Here is a 17,266-nt window from a genome sequence, read left to right as displayed (position 1 = left end):
TTCGTCCAAAAATGAGGTAAAAATCGTATTTGTAACAATTTATTCAATATCCGAATCTGTTGTAATGCTACCATATCTGTCTAATAGCAAATACAGCTAGAAACGTGAAGATATTAAGCTACGTTTAGAGATGTTTTAACACCAGTCCATCTGTTTTCAGCTAATTTCATGAGTTTATAATTCTCATAAACCTCATAATGCTTTTCTGTGGAGAAAAGTTACCAGACTAAACAAATTACAGCGAGTCACAGTTGTTAATGACATGTTATTTTTACTTTTAGCAGTTGTAAGGCATGTCATCTTAGCAATAAAGAAGGACACATTCATATGTTGAGGAGTTTATTTTTAAGGGTTTGTCAGGTGAACAACATAATACAGCAGCTTTTCAGAAATGGGGGTCACATAAAGGGATATATAAAAGTATGGCAGGTTTTTGTTATTGCTTTTGTTATTTAGTGGTAGGTATCACCCAGTGATGATGATGAAGATGAAACGTCTGTCCTCTTTGTTTCCACAGTGCCAAAAAGGGCAGAAGAAAGAAGGTGCTCCCAGCTGCTGCAGAGGGGAGTCAAGTGAGTCAATGATCACTGCAGTATTCACACTACTGGTTGCATGAGAGCACAATATTATATAGCTACCAGCCAAATGCTAGTAAAATATGAAAAGTAAGTGGATGGTAGATATACTTCACACACCAACCAAAAAAATATTGGTCATCTACTGAGTGTCTGGTACAGTTTGAATATTTGCCAGCTGTTGGCTAGTGGCTAAAAAAAACTTTTCACGTTTTGTAATAATAATAATTATATCATAATGAATGATATTTATTTATACTACTTTTCAACAGCATTGTAAAGTGACTTCACAAAGACAGCAAAATAAAACAGAACTTGTGGAATCATTAGATTAAAAAAAAGAAAGAAATGTCAGTGCATAAAATCCAACTTAGTTTAAGAAGAAACAATACAAATGTAACCCTTACATACTGTTCATATTCTGACTCATAATTAGTCATTAATAAAAGTTTGATTAATCTAATCACTATTTTATGGTCCAGGAGAACATTTTATAGAACATAATGAATACAGCAACATGTTTTAATGCTGATTTTGGATTTATTTATTTAATAAACACAGGTCAATTTTGTACATTTGCATGTATAAAAATGTGTATCAGCTGCACACACAAAATGAAAAGTGTTTTCATTTTTGTAAAGTGTACGTCAAATTAGGAAATGTCTTACCAAAAGAAATGTGCATGAGATGTTTTCACAGATACAAATTTGACCCTGAACTGTAGTGTAAGGGTTAAAAGAAATAAAACACAGTTCAGAGAAAATGAAAACTAAAGAGAATCAGAAACAGCTGTCTTATAAAATTATGTTTTAAGAAGAGAATATAAAAAGATCACTGAGTCAGCTGATCTGGTTTCCTTGTGCAGATTTTTCCAGAGACTGTAAACACTCTGCTTCCTCTGGCAACAGAGAAGAGCTCTGCCTGCAGGTCTCAAAGTTCACACCTGCCGGTCTAATCAGGGTAAATCAGTAGTGCTGTGTAGGGGCAATAAAGTCTGAATAAATAGGTGGTCATTTAGCACTTTGGTCCTTTTCCTGCACCCATATAACCCTCGCCTGCGTTCCACTGTCTTATACTAATGCTCCATAAATCTGACAAGTCATCTCATTTAACTGACAAATATTTTCATGCCCCATTTTAACGTCTATATGTAAATAATTGATTTTGATTTTATATTGATCTGTTGTGTGATTTCCAGAAAGCTCCATCTGTGGATCAGTTGGATTCTGCCGACCTGTCTAGTATAGAGAGAGACAGCTTCATGAAGGGATTGCAGTCAGCAAATGATGGTGAGTCTTCACACGTACGTCTCTTTCTTGTTCAAAGTAAACAATTTTTTATTTTTTTTTACCTCTATACTGTACCTTCTCCATTTTCTCTCTTAAAAAAAACAAGGTGATGTAAATAAGATCAGTTATCTCCAGAGTCTGCCATAATGTCAAACCAACCAATCTTGTACTGACCTCTTGTGTTGCCCAGGCAACCCTCTCCACAGTACCGCCATGGAAGAAGATTTAGAAGTCTTGGAGGAGGGACGGGTGAACAAAGGAAGAGTGGGGAAAAAGAACGTGACTGCCAAACAGCGAGGAGCTGCTGTGAAAAGGAAACAGATGGAGCCGGTTGTAGAGATTGAGAATGAAAACCAGCATCAGCAGCAGAAGAAAAGGAGGAGTACAACAGGGAGGGGCAAAGCCAGGTGAGCTCAGCTGTTTGGCTGCTGTGTGAGTGTAAAAATGTAGTTTAAAAAGTGTAGTGGTCCTAAAACTTACCAAAAAAGCCATTCTGGGCTTCCGTAGAAACATGGTGGATGTAGATATAAATAGCTCATTCATACTTATGAATATTATATTCCATTTCTGATGTCTGATCTGCTAGATGCCACTAAATCCTAATCAGCAGGCAAGTAGCCAAATTCTATAGAAATATTTTTTACAATGTCAAGCCTGTTCAAATAGTTGTTTAATCATTGTTTGGATTGTTGATTGTAAGGGACAGGAGGATGCAGCGTGTTGTAGTTAAAAAAAGCTGGTATATATTAACCCCAAAAACATGATTAATGAGGAGACTTAAGTCCATCCCTTTTAGACCATGCACCTGGTGCAGTGACCATTTTTCCGCTGTTAAAATAGCAGAAGTGGATTTGGAGACGCCCCAAAGGCACTTGTGCCACGCGCTTCACGCCATGCACTATAGATCGTTAAAATAGGGCCCATACTGGCTGACCAAAAAGCATTTCATAAACATAAGGGGTTGACAGAAGACAACTACTAAATCAACTACAAATAAACACAGACAGGTTATACAGACAGGTTGCCTCTCTAATAACAGTAACTCTAAATTAGATTAATTTCATTGTAAAATACACAAACAAAAGGCTTTCTTCCCAAACTGTTAGTACAACTTAAGGTAACAGAACGTAAATGTTGAGAACACTTCATCTAAAATGATGAAAAATACTAATCGACTTGTGTAAAATTAAAATGTGTTTTCTGTTTAATTATTCAAAGTTTCACTGAATATAAACCTGAACGAGAGGAAGCAGAATCAAAGCGAGTGGACATGATACCATTTATAATGTTGATGTCAACTTTTTGCCATTTGAAACAAATGTCTCTTCTGTTCATCTCTTCTGTCTGCGCTCAACAGAGCCGATAAAGGAGGAGCAACAGAGAAAAAGAAGAGAGCGACTGAAGAGGAGAGAGGACAGTCTGAGGTGGAGGGGATGGAGACGGAGGCAGAGCCAAGCACCGCCACCCAGGAGAGAAAGCCACAGACACCAGCAGGTGTTAAACGGCCTGCGAACAGGAGGAGTGTTAGACAGAAGCCTGAAGCAAGGTGAGGTCACATGGAGAGCTCACTGATCACACTACAGAGGTGTTCTGCGTCATGTTTGTCTATTAATATATTATGCAATAGATTAAAAAAAAACAATGTTAACCAATCACAAAGATGAAGAAGGGAGAAATGTTACCATACCATAGTAACATATGTACACCTTTAAAAATCTGTGGATAGAACCACAAAGCATATTAAAAGATGTATGAACAGGATTTCAAAATAATATTAGATAAAATAGATGATAAAAATGAGCATTAAAATGGAATAAAACAGAATGTTACAGAATAATAAAAAGTTACAGGACTGTTAGAGTACAGTGAGAGAAATGAATAAAAGGCCACACTGACAGAAAGTAGTAGAAGCTTTTAAGATGCCAAAAAATGTCATTAGCAAAAAGTCCCCAAAGTGAAAAAATGTGACAGAGTGAACATCTTTGACTAACATGTTTACTGTGGCACTTAAGAGCCTCTTGTACCTTCTTGTCAGTGTACAGATGTTCTTGTTGTGAAAAGGGACTGTTGGAAAGCCTGGATTCAAGAGTGTAAAACATGCTGCTATGCTACTTAATAACACGCTGTGAAAAGTACAACAAAGTCTTTACTGAAAAGAACTGAGATGTGGAGCAGTTCTTTACAGATAAAACACCACAAAAAAACCTGAAGGCAAAAATTCTCCACACACACACACACACACACACACACACACAAACACACACACACACAAACACAGGGTCACAGAGTCACAGTAACTGTTTGTTGGACAAAGGTGAAATGAAATGAAATTAAAAACAGGAGGATGTTACAGTCAATAGAAATGCAATAATGTTGTGATTATAAAATGTTGATCATAGTGTGTGTGTGTGTGTGTGTGTGTGTGTCTGTGTGCTCTGACAAGACCAGTGAAGAATCAGCAGATGAAAGACAAGAAAAGAAAGGGTGAATCAGGGACTTCCAGTGATCCTCAGTCACAGGTGAGTGATAATGTGTGCACTAATAATAAGGGCAAAGTCCACAGTTTATCACACCTGTTAAAATATTTTATTATGAGAGATAAATATACCATACCTGGCCTTTTCATATCAGCTGATACCGATCTGATACCATTGTTGAATTAATAAACTGTACACCTCACCGTGTGGAAGAAACTGAAGGCATCAGGCTTGACTTAAACATTACTTTCCTAACTTTGTACAACAAAATAACACAGATAAATATACTGAAACAGCAACTTAGAACAACATTCAAGATAATCAAACTTCTATGAAACATTTATTGTAAACATTCAAAACCTTCAGATGCTTCTGTTATTTTTGTCCGTTGGAAGTTTCTCATGTCTATGCAGCTTATCTGCCAAAGTGAACTGCTTCCACCTTTTGTTTCCCTCTCACTCTTGAGCATGATGCTTTTGGAGGTGCTTGATTAAGTTTGTAGTGTTGTATTTTGCAGTGCTACCACCACCCCTCTCAACATTTCCTTTGCAGATATTCAGGGCTGGGTATTGGTACTTGATACCTTTTTACGGTATCAACCGTTATAAATCCATACGGTATTGAAACTTCACCTGTCAGACGATACGTGCAGTCAATCCTTTTTGCACTGAGAAGTAGAAAATATGAGTATTTGTATGGACTTGCTTGCAGTGATTTAATGCGACATGTGATTAGCATTTACATTATTCCATTCATTCCCTCACAGGAGCAGTCTGACTCTGACACTGTCCAGCAGAGACGGAGCAGAGTCCTGCCCTCTGATGATGATGATGACGATAAGGTGGAAGACGCCAGCTGGGTATGGATAACTAAAGACAGCAGCTGACACTTTGTGATGTATTGTTTAGTTTGTGTTAATCTCTTTCCATACCTCATTCATTCAGAAACAGACTCCGAAGAAAGGTAGAGGGATGAGAAAACCTTTATCTGGCACGTCCAATTCCAGGAAGTCTTCATCTGGTAAGAGGATAAGAGATTAGAATCAGTTATGATGTCACTGCTCCCAGTTCTCAGGAAGAAAGTGACTAAATATGTTTCCTAAAATGCCAAACTATTCCTTTACTGATTCAGTCAGAACTGCATTTTTATTATATATTATATGTACAGTCTGTGGGTGTATTCACAGCTTCTTGGTATAAACTGAACTGACTGATTTGAAGCTGTTTTGGGATTTAACTGTTTTACTTCATAGTATAAAAGACTTGTAGTTCAGTACATGTAGTAAACCTAAAGCCTTAAATAAACTTGAGCGCCTCACACTTGACATTTAAATGGATTCTTAGGTTGACAATTGTTTACATTGTCTGTTTAGTTGATTTAAAAGCCTTTGTACCTCTTCCCATTAAAGGCAGTGCATCAGCTGAAGCAGAACAGAGCAACAGAGTGGAAGTAAAGAAGAAGAAACGTCGTGGAGGAACACAGTTAGAGGAGGTGCTGGATGCCTTCATTGATTTCTGTGAGCAGTACAGGTAAACCCTCACATCCCAAACACGCTATTTTAATAACTTAACCACAAATATATCAGTTAGAGATGATTCCATTATGTGTGTTTGCCTGTAGGGAGACGGTGGAGTCCAAAGCTGTCAAACAGGCCATCGATTCTTTCTCCAACAATGTGAAGGAACAGCTGATGGAAAAGGTCCGACTTTAAATTCTAAGTTGAAGCATAACACCAGCTCTCTGTTTATTTAGAGTTTTTAGAACATTTGCCATCAACTAGAAAAACATTTTGAAAGAAGTAAAATACACACGTCATGTAGATCTTCCATTAAAGTGTAGGTTTACAGCCAAATTTCCAATCTAAGTAAACACTCAATCAACATATAGGTATTCACTTTTCATTTAATCCTGACTGGTTACACCGTGAAGGAAATGCCAACTGATGACTGATGTATCCTCTTTTTCATGCCAAAGCTATTAGAGAAACTATTCTTCTTCTACACATATATGCTATCAGTCTTTTAATCACATTTCACCTTATTCTTTCTCGGTCTCTCATCCAGATCACTTCTCACAAGGAGCTCCGGGTTCTAAAGAGGGAAAACGCTAAGGTAACTATGGCGACCAGTTTATACAAGCAAGCACTGTGGTTTGATTGCTGCCTGTATTTACTGTGTCCTCTCTGTGTGTGTGTGTGTGTGTGTGTGTGTGTGTGTCTGTGTGTCTGTCTGTGTCTGTGTCTGTGTCTGTGTCTGTGTCTGTGTCTGTGTCTGTGTCTGTGTCTGTGTCTGTGTCTGTGTGTGTGTGTGTGTGTGTGTGTGTGTCTGTCTGTGTGTGTGTGTGTCAGGTGGGCTCTCTGACCCGTACAAAGATGCAGAGACTGTTGGACGCCAAACATGAGATGATGAGGTGAGGAACAAACACACCATGTCTATTTCTGCACACTCACATTACTGTAAGGAGGGAAGAAAGAAAGAAAGAGTGTTTTCACTATTAACCAGCATTTCCCTAAAAATAATAGTAAAACTTCCACTTAGAGTTTTTCACATCTGTTTTCTGACAGTGACCCTAACCCTAACCCTCTTACTGTGTGTGTCTGTGTGTGTGTGTTTGCTCCAACAGGGCTAAAAGGCAGGTTTCACTGCTAAAGAAAGAGAAAGCAGAACTGAAGCAAAGATTAGCCGACCTGAGGCAAAGCCAGTCCTTCCTCTGTGACATCAGAGAGCTCAACAGACAGTACTTAGATTACCGACAGGCACACCCGAAAAAGAAAGAGAAGGTATCACCACCCACGCCCAAACATTAACACAGTGTACTGACAGGAAAAGTCACTTCGGTGCTGATAGTGACATGAATACTGTGTGGTTAGTATTATACTGTTCTTATTTTTTTACTGTGGTGGTTCTGTTTTCTCCCTGCTCTTCCAGTATGGGGCCTCCAGTTTGCCAGCTCTGTTAGTGGAGGCCAAGCAGATTCAAGGAGCAGAGCGTCAGCTGAGGGCGATCAATAACCGACTGGAAAAAACACTAAAGAAGAATGGAAAATAATGTGCTGTAGCATCTACACACACACACACACACACACACACACACACACACACATACATACACACACACATACACACACACACACACACACACACACACACACACACACAGCAACACTCACAGGTTTTAAAACTCTCTGACTACTGGCTATTACACAGGAAGCAGAAAGATTGCGAGAGAAAAATAGAATATTGCAAATACATTAAATACAAATAAGAGTATTTTCCGTTGTGTGTGTGTGTGTGTGTTGGGGTGGGGTGGGGTGGGGTGGGGTGGGGTGTATCAGTGTTTTTTTATTAGCATCAAAACTGTAGACCTATTCTAACGTGATAAATATTAATAACATGTTAGACACTCAGAAAGACCTTCACTCCTGTGTCCTGTAAATGTATTGAATCCTGTAAATGTTTCAAATCATTAAATGTATTTAAATTCCCAAAAGTGTTCTGACTTAGGTCAGTGGTTCCCAACCTTTCTAGCATGTTACTCCTTAAAATAAATCAGTCTATCAGGGACTCTTTGTCATATGTTGCATGGTTTACTAATTAAAATACTGATTTGTTTCTTGGTTCATTGGTTAATTGTTTTGACCATAAAATGACAGGAAATAGCTCCCCAGAGTCCAAATGTCTATTTTTGTCTGACCAACAGTCCAAAACACAAAGATATTTAATTTATCATCACGTTCTACAAAGACAAGCAATAACTCATCACATTTGAGAAACTTAAAGCATCTTATGTTTTATATGCAATGACTTAAATTGTTATTAATTAATCTTTTGTCAATGGAATCAGCTCAAAAAAGAGTTTTACTTGAATTACTTTGAGATGCTTGAGGAGGTCAAATACAGTAATTCACAATAATCAAAACACAATGAGTGGAAAGCTTGACAAAAAAATACAGATATGTGTCCAAAATATATTTCCTTTTCTTTTTTTTCTCTATCCTGTCTTGTCCTATCATTTCACCCCTTTCAATTAACCCAGCGACCGCTCCCGAGCCATTGGTTGCCAACAACTCTTTAAAACAAGGTGAGGTTACTCCCGCCCACAAAGCGACGTATCTCTAACTGATTGGATAGGGCCACATTGGCAAGTTTCTGTTTTGTACTTTGAACAACGTGACATTTCCTCTGAAGGAAGGAGACCTGCCAACACTTCTACTACCGTCTCTCAACAGAAAAGGTTCGTGAATTAAAAATTAAGTATTTTTTTTCTTCCATTATTATTATTATTGTTACTATTAATACATTGACGTAGCGCTACTGTCGTGTGTGTAACATGCAACAAACAGACCTGGGTGTGTCTGAAATAGTTTTCCTCAATAATAAAAATACTTTTATATTCAGAGTATTTTATTTTAAGTTAAGGTAAACTTTAAGGTTTGAAATATGGCGCAGTATAAAAACTGTTCAATGTCCAGCAACGTTACCGCATGTTTAGTTTTATATCCAGCTGTGACTGTGACAGGTGTATTCGATGTAATTCCACATAATAACATATTAACAGTGACACAGTAGGAATAGTTTCTCTTGCTGAACTGTGCTTTTCCTGATAAGAGCAACTGTAAAGAATTTCCTGTTCAGTTTCACAATGAGCTGTGCAAGTCATGGATGTGTTGCCAGATTTTGCATGTGATGCAATCAGATACGTTTGATCAATATGAGATATTTAGATGAGATGTTATTATAATGTATTATAAGATATAGTTAGGCTGTTATGAGCTGGTGTTGCATCCCCCCATAGTGTTAACTATATTAACCATGTTAAAACCAGATGAACCACTATTCAGTGATCTGAACCAGTTTTACAGCTGCCTGTAATTACCAAAGAAATCCCCACACTCATGTGGTACTTGATGTGCTGGTCTGGTTTACTGCCCAGTGGCAATATATACATCAAATTTGGGTGATGTGACCGTTTTAATGACTTACCTACAATAAATGGCACCTCTACTACAATAAAAATGGGCACACCTTTAGAAATCATTTCCTGGAGAAAACCTTGTAAAGCATTTCTCTCTCATTCATTGCAACACTTTTAATGATTTCCTCATCTGAAACTGAATCTAATATATGTGTGTATGTGTGTGAGAAAGAGAGAGAGAGAGAGAGAGGGACTGCTGAATCTTATCAAACTTGGCAGTATAACTGCTAAACAAGGTCAGAATGGGATGGAGCCTCTCCATGCACACGCTGGGCAAAAGCCAGGGAACAACAACAACAACATGAACAGATTGTCAGCCAGTTGCAGTGCTAATACCCATATATAGACTTCACATCGACCAGTTTGCAGATTCCCGTTAACCAGTACATAAACTATGTGTTGTTTGACTGCAGCAGGAAACCACAAGGCAAACACATGCAGGCTCAGCGACACATTTACATTGAAAAGCTTTCTGTTAGGTCCTGTTGTGTGGGGTAAAAGTTTTAACATTTCCTTTGACATTTGATCTACTCCACATAATAATTTGTATCAAAAATCCAGCTCAAGTTTTGTACAGTTTTTTTATACTATCTTATCTCCAGTCTCCATGTGGTTTGTATTGTCAGATTTCTACATAACTGCCTCTTGTGTCGTTCTATAGAAACATGGATAACGCCGGTGGTGCTCGGAGCAACGGGGATCAGGTTGATGCCCGACTCTTTTCAAAGAGGTAACCACAGTATGCAGATGACACTCTCATAGCCTGCAGCTGTTTTCACAATGACTGGAACAGTTTAAGTTTAGCTCTGTCCATTGAAGTCAGCAAATATATTTTGGTCGCAACTACAGACCTCAGAGTCCATACATGTTGAATTTACATGGAACCTTTCAGATTAGTTAAAGTGAAATGGCAGTTTTTGCCTTTTCTGTAGATGAATGGTATAAAATGTATTTTTATGGTAAGATTTTTCATCAAACTACATGTTATGTCTAATTTCTGTGTTACAATTTTTATTCTGGGGCTTTACTGGAATGTCTGTTCATGATACACTTAAAAAAACTGTATTTTGACTGTATGAAGACTGGGTATCACTAAAAACTATGATACCAGTACCAATCCAGGTACCCTTAAAATGATACTGATACCAATTGGGTAGTTCATTTGATACCTATCATGTGAATAGAAGCATTAATTTGCATAAAATGCAACTACTGCAAAAGGTATCGTTTGACAGGGGACCTTTAGATGGTACTTGGTATCGATTTATTTTGGGTCGATACCTTAAAAGTATCAAATACCAACACACAGCCCGTATTTTGACCCCTGAAACATCTCAAATAAGTTTGTACATGTTCTGATGCAAAATATGAGTGTGGACAACATGAGCAACCATAGCAACAAAGGCTACACAATGACACAGCTGTCCACAAAGGAAATCTGATAACTGGACTTCTGTGTTTTCTACACTATTTGTTTACTACTTTGAATATTCATTTCTCTCGTTTTCAAGCACAATTTGGACTCATATTTATGATGAGTTAAAATCCAGCTGCTTTGCACACCCCTGTCCCCTCACAACAGACATGTGCAATAATATTGGATAATATTGGTTAGTGGTGCTAGGAACAATAACTTTTATTGTAAATTTTTATCTGAGAAATTATTATTATTATCTATTTTTATATAGTGTCATTTTTATTGCTCTTGGCTGGAGCGGGCCTCAGTTCTTAATTTCGTACCTCTTCAATGTCTATGCATATGTTGTTGGTATGACAATAAAGTATCCTTGAATTTTGAGATCAACCTCTATAATGAGATAACCTTCTTTATCTTTAATCTTTACAGCATGCAGTGTGCGATGTGTACAGTCAAGCAGCACAGATTGGAGACAAGCATTTAAAGTTTACTAACCATAAATCTGTCAAAACATGTTAAAAAATGCCTAAGCAAACCTGACGAAGCTCTAGGCAAAACAGGAAGATTGCTCCAAATATAATCAAAGTGAAGTCATTTCAGTGTGCGGTGGTTGATTGTGATTTTGATCTAAGATACTCCTGCGATCAACCACTTCTGTTTAGTGTTAAAAATATGTGTGTTCATGAACTTTCAGGACTGGCAGTAGTGGTGATACTGAGGAAAAGGAAACCACCCCCACCAACACTACCAGCAGCAGCAGCAGTAAAGCAGCAAGCGACCCTTACCGCTACAGGATGGACTACCCCTGCTTGGGAACCTGTCTGATCATCAACAATAAGAACTTTGACAGTAATACAGGTGAATACACCCATTCAACCGCTGCCATACATTCATACACACACACTTGTCTATTTCAGGTTGCTTTGAGTGCGTCTGTGGGCGTAGTCGGTATGCTTACAGATAAGCAGACAGGAGTGTAATCAGGTTTGAAGTTGCTGGCTGTGGCTGGTACAGGAGGCCCTTTCCACAGCTGCTTCATTTTCAGGCTCCTGCTATAGTACATGCTGATTCACTGCCACACTGTCATAGCTTACTGTAGAGTCATCCTTTGCTTTTCCCATTATGAAATGTCCAAAAAATGTATAAGGACTCCACAATTTTATGCAATATCACAGCATACATAGTTCAGGAAAGTGTCAGTGACACTTATCCAGTTCCCATATGTTATACATCATTTCTGGAGGAAGTACCCACTCATTATTGGCTGTTTGGGTTCATACGTACAGCAGATGTTCATTTTCATAATGCCTTAATAGATAAGAGTTTTTTATTGTGTAATTGTTTAATTTCCCAAGCAGCTACTATCTAACTGTTAATTCTTTGAATAATTCTTTGAATATTTCTTTAAAAGGGTTGTGTAAGTTGGTAGTGTACAGGAAATGGATTGTGGAAATAGTTTTTAAGAAACACCTAAGATGCTAATTATGTAGTTTGACACACAAGACTACACATTGAAAACTAAGTATTTTCTGGCAGTTTAAGACACATGAGCAACTTAACACTTTTCAAGTTGTTTCTTATCAGTTTTGACAAATGATGAGAAAAATGTCTAAAAAACTGAACTGTTGAATAACTGCAAATTACTTACTTACTTAATAAGTACTTATTAAATTAGTATAAAATTATTAAGTGTTATCAAGTGTACCATTGACTCATTTACATATTTGCATGTTTCACAATCTCGCAGATTGTAGTCACAGCAGCATGATAGTAGTCAGACTGGGAATACACCTAAGAGTCAGCTCCTACTGAATCATCAGTTTTACAGCTGAAATGAATTAAGAACAACTCTACAGGCTCAGGAATGAAAGCCTCAACAGGGATGTACCAGCCCCCCTGTTCAGCCTCTGAAACAGGCCTAGTTCCTGTCTCTTTAAGCTCTTACTCATAATGGAAACTTCTCAAATAAATCTGTACATGTTTGAGTCTGAAACCGATCTGAAATACGAGAGTGGACAACATGATCAACCTGTGAAAGAACCTTAGCAACAAAGGCTTCGTAATGGAAGGCTGTATTGGGCATGTGTGAGCATTCTGACATCATCATGAAGGGTTAACATAGAATAGAATAGAACTTGATTGTCCATCATGGTGGAAAATTGTCTTTGGCTTATCAGTAACAGATAATTCTTCTTTATTCCTGCATTTTTATATACGTCTAGGCCTGTCACAATAATTTATCGAATTATTGTACAATAACATAATCATCAACATCATCATGTCTATGTATCAACTTATCATATGATACATGGACATGACCTTGGTAATTTGACCTCAGTATTGCCACACTACACATTAGCAGCTAAGAGGCTATTCATGTCATATTGGCTAAGTGAGTAGTGTCTTCCATTCCTCACATTGTACGTCCTGTGTTTTTACAGAAGCATAGCGCCCAGTCTCCAATCCCACCCCTCACCTTGCATTGTTATGCTATTCTATTATTATTATATCAGTGGTATAAAATTGTCTTTAAATGACAATAATATTGTTTATTGCGATTATTTCTGAGACAATATATCGTCCAACAGAAGTCGTTATCGGGACAGGTTCACCTCAGGTTATAAAAATGTGGCCATGTTTAACAGAGACAGTACCATCATAACAGTATAAAAATAACAGAATATCAACCAAATAGATGCAGTCAGTGGAGTTACAGTATTTAGCTGTGTTAGACCACATCAACTACATAAACACACACAATTAGATGAGAAAACACCAAATGGGAAAGTGTGAGATAAGAAGATCCAGGTTCTGTTTCATGAGTCTTGACAGTTTGTTGACGCTGGTATTTAAACTGTCTGGATTTTGACTTGTGTGTCTCTCCAGGGATGGGTATGCGTAACGGGACGGACGTTGATGCTGCTATTGCTGCGAAAACCTTCACTGAGCTTGGCTATAAGGTCAAAGTGTTCAATGACCAGACTGCAGCGAACATGAAGAAATTGATGTCAAGCGGTAATCTATATTTAGTCTTTTACACTCCCATATATATATATATATACATATATATATCCATAGCAGAGTGACACTATTTGAATCTAATAAACATCCCAAAATGTGTTAAGTGGGCATCCATGCCAGACTTGTAGGTTTAATCCTAAAATATCTGCACTACTCTCAAGATGACATCAAATCTAACTTTGTCTTGTGTCGTTGCGTGTGTCCAGTGTCCCAGGAGGACCACAGCAAAAACGCATCATTTGTGTGTGTGATGCTAAGTCACGGAGATGAAGGGGTGATATATGGCACTGATGGCTTGGAAAAGCTTGAAGACCTGACAAAACTCTTTAAAGGAGATAGCTGCAGGAGTCTGGTGGGGAAACCAAAGCTCTTCTTCATACAGGTTTGTTAGTTACACGTGGTGGTGGTGGACACAATAAGGTTGATCCACTCCCAATATGTGTCTGGGAATGTTTTGTAGTATAAATGTGTGTATAATTATGTTGCTGTATCATTTTATTAATTGAGTTCCACAGTCATATCTACTGCTTATTTCAATAAAACAATGAATCTTGTGTGTTGTAGGCGTGCCGTGGTTCAGGGCTGGACGGTGGAACCGACCTGATCGAGACCGACAGCGTAGCAGAGCAAACGGAGAGGATTCCTGTGGAGGCTGACTTTCTGTACGCCTATTCTACCGCGCCAGGTAACCAGTACTAGCAGTGATAGAAAATACTTTATGTCCACTGCCTTTTGTGTGCTTTCTCACTTTATAGTTAATTATTAAATACAATTGTCAAACAGGCTACTACTCATGGAGGAACTGTGCCAACGGTTCCTGGTTCATGCAGTCGTTGTGTGAGATGTTGCAGCAACACGGCAAGAAACTGGAGCTGATGCAGGTCATGACCCGGGTCAACCACAAGGTGGCGCTACAGTTTGAGTCCTGCTCCAACCAACCTGGATATAGTGGCAAGAAGCAGATCCCCTGCATCGTCTCCATGTTGACCAAAGACGTCTACTTCCCTCAATAGTGTGATTTATTCTCAGGGCTGTTCGCTTTTCTTTGACCTACAAGAAACTAACACTGACACTAGCATTGATGTAAGATGGCGATGTGTATCATCAGCATTGGGACAAAGGGTAGACGATGGTTTCCTGTTGATTAGGAACAGATTTTTTAAATGTTGGGTCTCTCAGGAAAACTTGAACCACTTTGCATGATTAATGGCTTTTATAGGGAAAAGCCATTAATCACCACCATTTCTTTAATAAACCAGCTACAGTAATCACACTTTTATTTATTTGGTTCAAATAAATGTTTTGAAGGACATTTATTAAAACATCCTTCAAAAATGGGCTTTAAAAAATGTGAATTCCAATAGTATTTTTTGATGTGTAGCTGTATACTACATGAAAATGAACACAATAAATGCACAAGCATATAAAGACCACTGCAACTGTGTCCTTTCACATTGTTTAACACACTTTTTAAACAGGTTGCACATGAAAACAAATACATTACTATTTTTATGGCCCAAAAAAAAAAAAAGAGGAAGCGATCATTATCTTTTCATAGTTTTAGTCATGTGTAAGCCAAATGATAACTGAGCTTAGCAACACAATAATAATAACCAGTTTTAGGAGATTTGGAGCATTTCTTTAAAATGTTGAGGTAATCATAGAGGTTAGGTAGGTTTAAAAAAGGATCATTTATTAATACACTTGTTACTTTAATTAAACTGAAATGTTTTTTAAGGAGAAAATGACCTGGTGTGATTTTAAGAGAAGTGTCTTCTGGTCGTATTTTGACTTTTTTTTTTAATTTAAATCTCTATTCATACATAAAGACTGACACATGTAACAAACCTTTCTCTGCTTTGGTTTTGATGTTTTTGTCTTTTCAGGAATATCACCAGAAGACTTCTGTGTAAAGACTTGCAAGACCACACGTACAACCACTAGAGGGAGCTAGAGACACGTGCAGTTTATCTCTGAGTGCCTTTAATGAATCAGCAGTCCTTCAAAACAGCACTCTACTATAACAGGAAGTGAAACACACAGCTATAGATCACATCATTTTGGCACAAATCTTCACAGATTGAGTTGATCTTCTGTTTATCTGTTCAGTCAATCAGGTGTCAGGTTTGTTTCAAGCCATCCCTCTCGCCTCTGTGTGTGTCAGTTATTTAAAGAATGAGATGTTAAACCGGTCTGTTAGGCTCAACCATTGAACAACACACTAATTCTTCCAGGGTTAGAGGTTGTATTTTCATTTTAGATGCACCACAATGAAAACAAGCACTCAAAATAAAAACCAAAACTCCAGCTGACATCCAGTAAATGTACTATGACCTTTTTTTAACTCCCAATTTCTCCTCATCTAACCACATATCTGCTTGTTTTTGTCTTGTCAGTGTCTTTCAAATTATAAACTTTCTCTTTTACGTTATCACACTCCTCCCCTGTCACAGCTGTAGTGTGTGTATGTCTGTGTGCCTGGTTCAGCAGTGATAACCCTCTCTTTATGCAGATTTCTACTAGTCCAGACAGTTTGTGACCTGACCTCATATGACTTTTCCAAACTGTCTGTTGCCACTGTTTACATGTAAGGTAAGGTAAGGTAAGGTAAGGTCAGATCTGTATTGATCCCCATAGGGAGAAATTCAAAATTGACACAACAGTGCTTTAAATTTTACAATGAGAGGAAAGTAGAAGTACATTTTTAGTGTGTTGCAATATTCAAATTTGCAGACAATTGCATTTCTTGATGATGGAAAATAATTGATGATGAACTGCAACACTTGGGTTTTTGGCATGGCCACAAGTGAAACTCTTGTTGTGTATTCAATACAAACCACAAGTGCACGACCTCAGCGGTTTTAACTGTGCATACAGACTCAGTGTAGGCAAATAATGTGAAAATCTGACCTTTCCAAATAACTGCAGGTGGGGTTTAATCTCTCTCTAACACACACATACACATTTACACACACAAGATGGTGCAAACTGCAACTTTCGTTTCCAGCATCAGCCGTGCAGAAAAGGGAGTGAAAGGGAAGGGAGGGGGGCCAGAGAGGGGGGTAGAGGAAGTGAAAATGAAATCAAAGATCGTCTATGCATTTGAAGAACACGATTCTTCAAATGGTTTGCGTGAGCGTTAATCTAAACCATGTACCTTCTGCAATTACAGGTACGTTATCAGGATTCTTGTTTACACTTTAAATAGTCTCACTTATTAATTACAGTATGTGCATCTTAATTAATCACAATACTTCATATTACATATTATGCTGATTAAATGTGTTAATGGGTAAAGTATTTCAATCAGTTTGCTGGTTTTAACATTTAAAGAGACAGAACCGCATGCACACACACTATCTGGTTAAGGGCTCAGTTTAATTCTATGGACACAATATAGCTCCCAGTTTGTACCACTTATTTGTTATCATTACAGTCAAATTAAAAGATAATGTTCTTGATCTTGGAAAACCATGATTATAAGTTTATCAAACATTAGAATATTTAAAGAAAA

General features: G+C 37.8%; 2 protein-coding genes across 2 annotated transcripts; both read left to right on the top strand.

The window, feature by feature from the left end:
- Positions 1 to 4,808: 4,808 nt before the first annotated feature.
- Positions 4,809 to 7,452, top strand: LOC128362679 (centromere protein U-like). The gene is made up of 9 exons (XM_053323526.1): positions 4,809 to 4,823; positions 5,108 to 5,200; positions 5,286 to 5,361; positions 5,750 to 5,870; positions 5,962 to 6,040; positions 6,405 to 6,452; positions 6,689 to 6,750; positions 6,964 to 7,120; positions 7,269 to 7,452. The coding sequence occupies exons 1-9, from the start codon at positions 4,809 to 4,811 to the stop codon at positions 7,386 to 7,388; spliced, it is 771 nt and encodes a 256-aa protein (XP_053179501.1). The 3' UTR covers positions 7,389 to 7,452.
- A 1,047-nt stretch (positions 7,453 to 8,499) lies between these two features.
- On the top strand, positions 8,500 to 15,191 carry casp3b (caspase 3, apoptosis-related cysteine peptidase b). Its single transcript, XM_053323849.1, has 7 exons — positions 8,500 to 8,573; positions 9,976 to 10,044; positions 11,426 to 11,589; positions 13,618 to 13,746; positions 13,959 to 14,134; positions 14,317 to 14,437; positions 14,536 to 15,191. The coding sequence occupies exons 2-7, from the start codon at positions 9,980 to 9,982 to the stop codon at positions 14,763 to 14,765; spliced, it is 885 nt and encodes a 294-aa protein (XP_053179824.1). The 5' UTR covers positions 8,500 to 8,573; positions 9,976 to 9,979; the 3' UTR covers positions 14,766 to 15,191.
- The last annotated feature ends 2,075 nt before the right edge of the window (positions 15,192 to 17,266 follow it).

This window comes from Scomber japonicus, chromosome 8 (genome assembly GCF_027409825.1).
Source record: "Scomber japonicus isolate fScoJap1 chromosome 8, fScoJap1.pri, whole genome shotgun sequence".
Taxonomy (NCBI): Eukaryota; Metazoa; Chordata; class Actinopteri; order Scombriformes; family Scombridae; genus Scomber; species Scomber japonicus.
The sequence above is the reverse complement of the archived record's forward strand: the minus strand, read 5'-3'. Positions and strand labels throughout refer to the sequence as shown.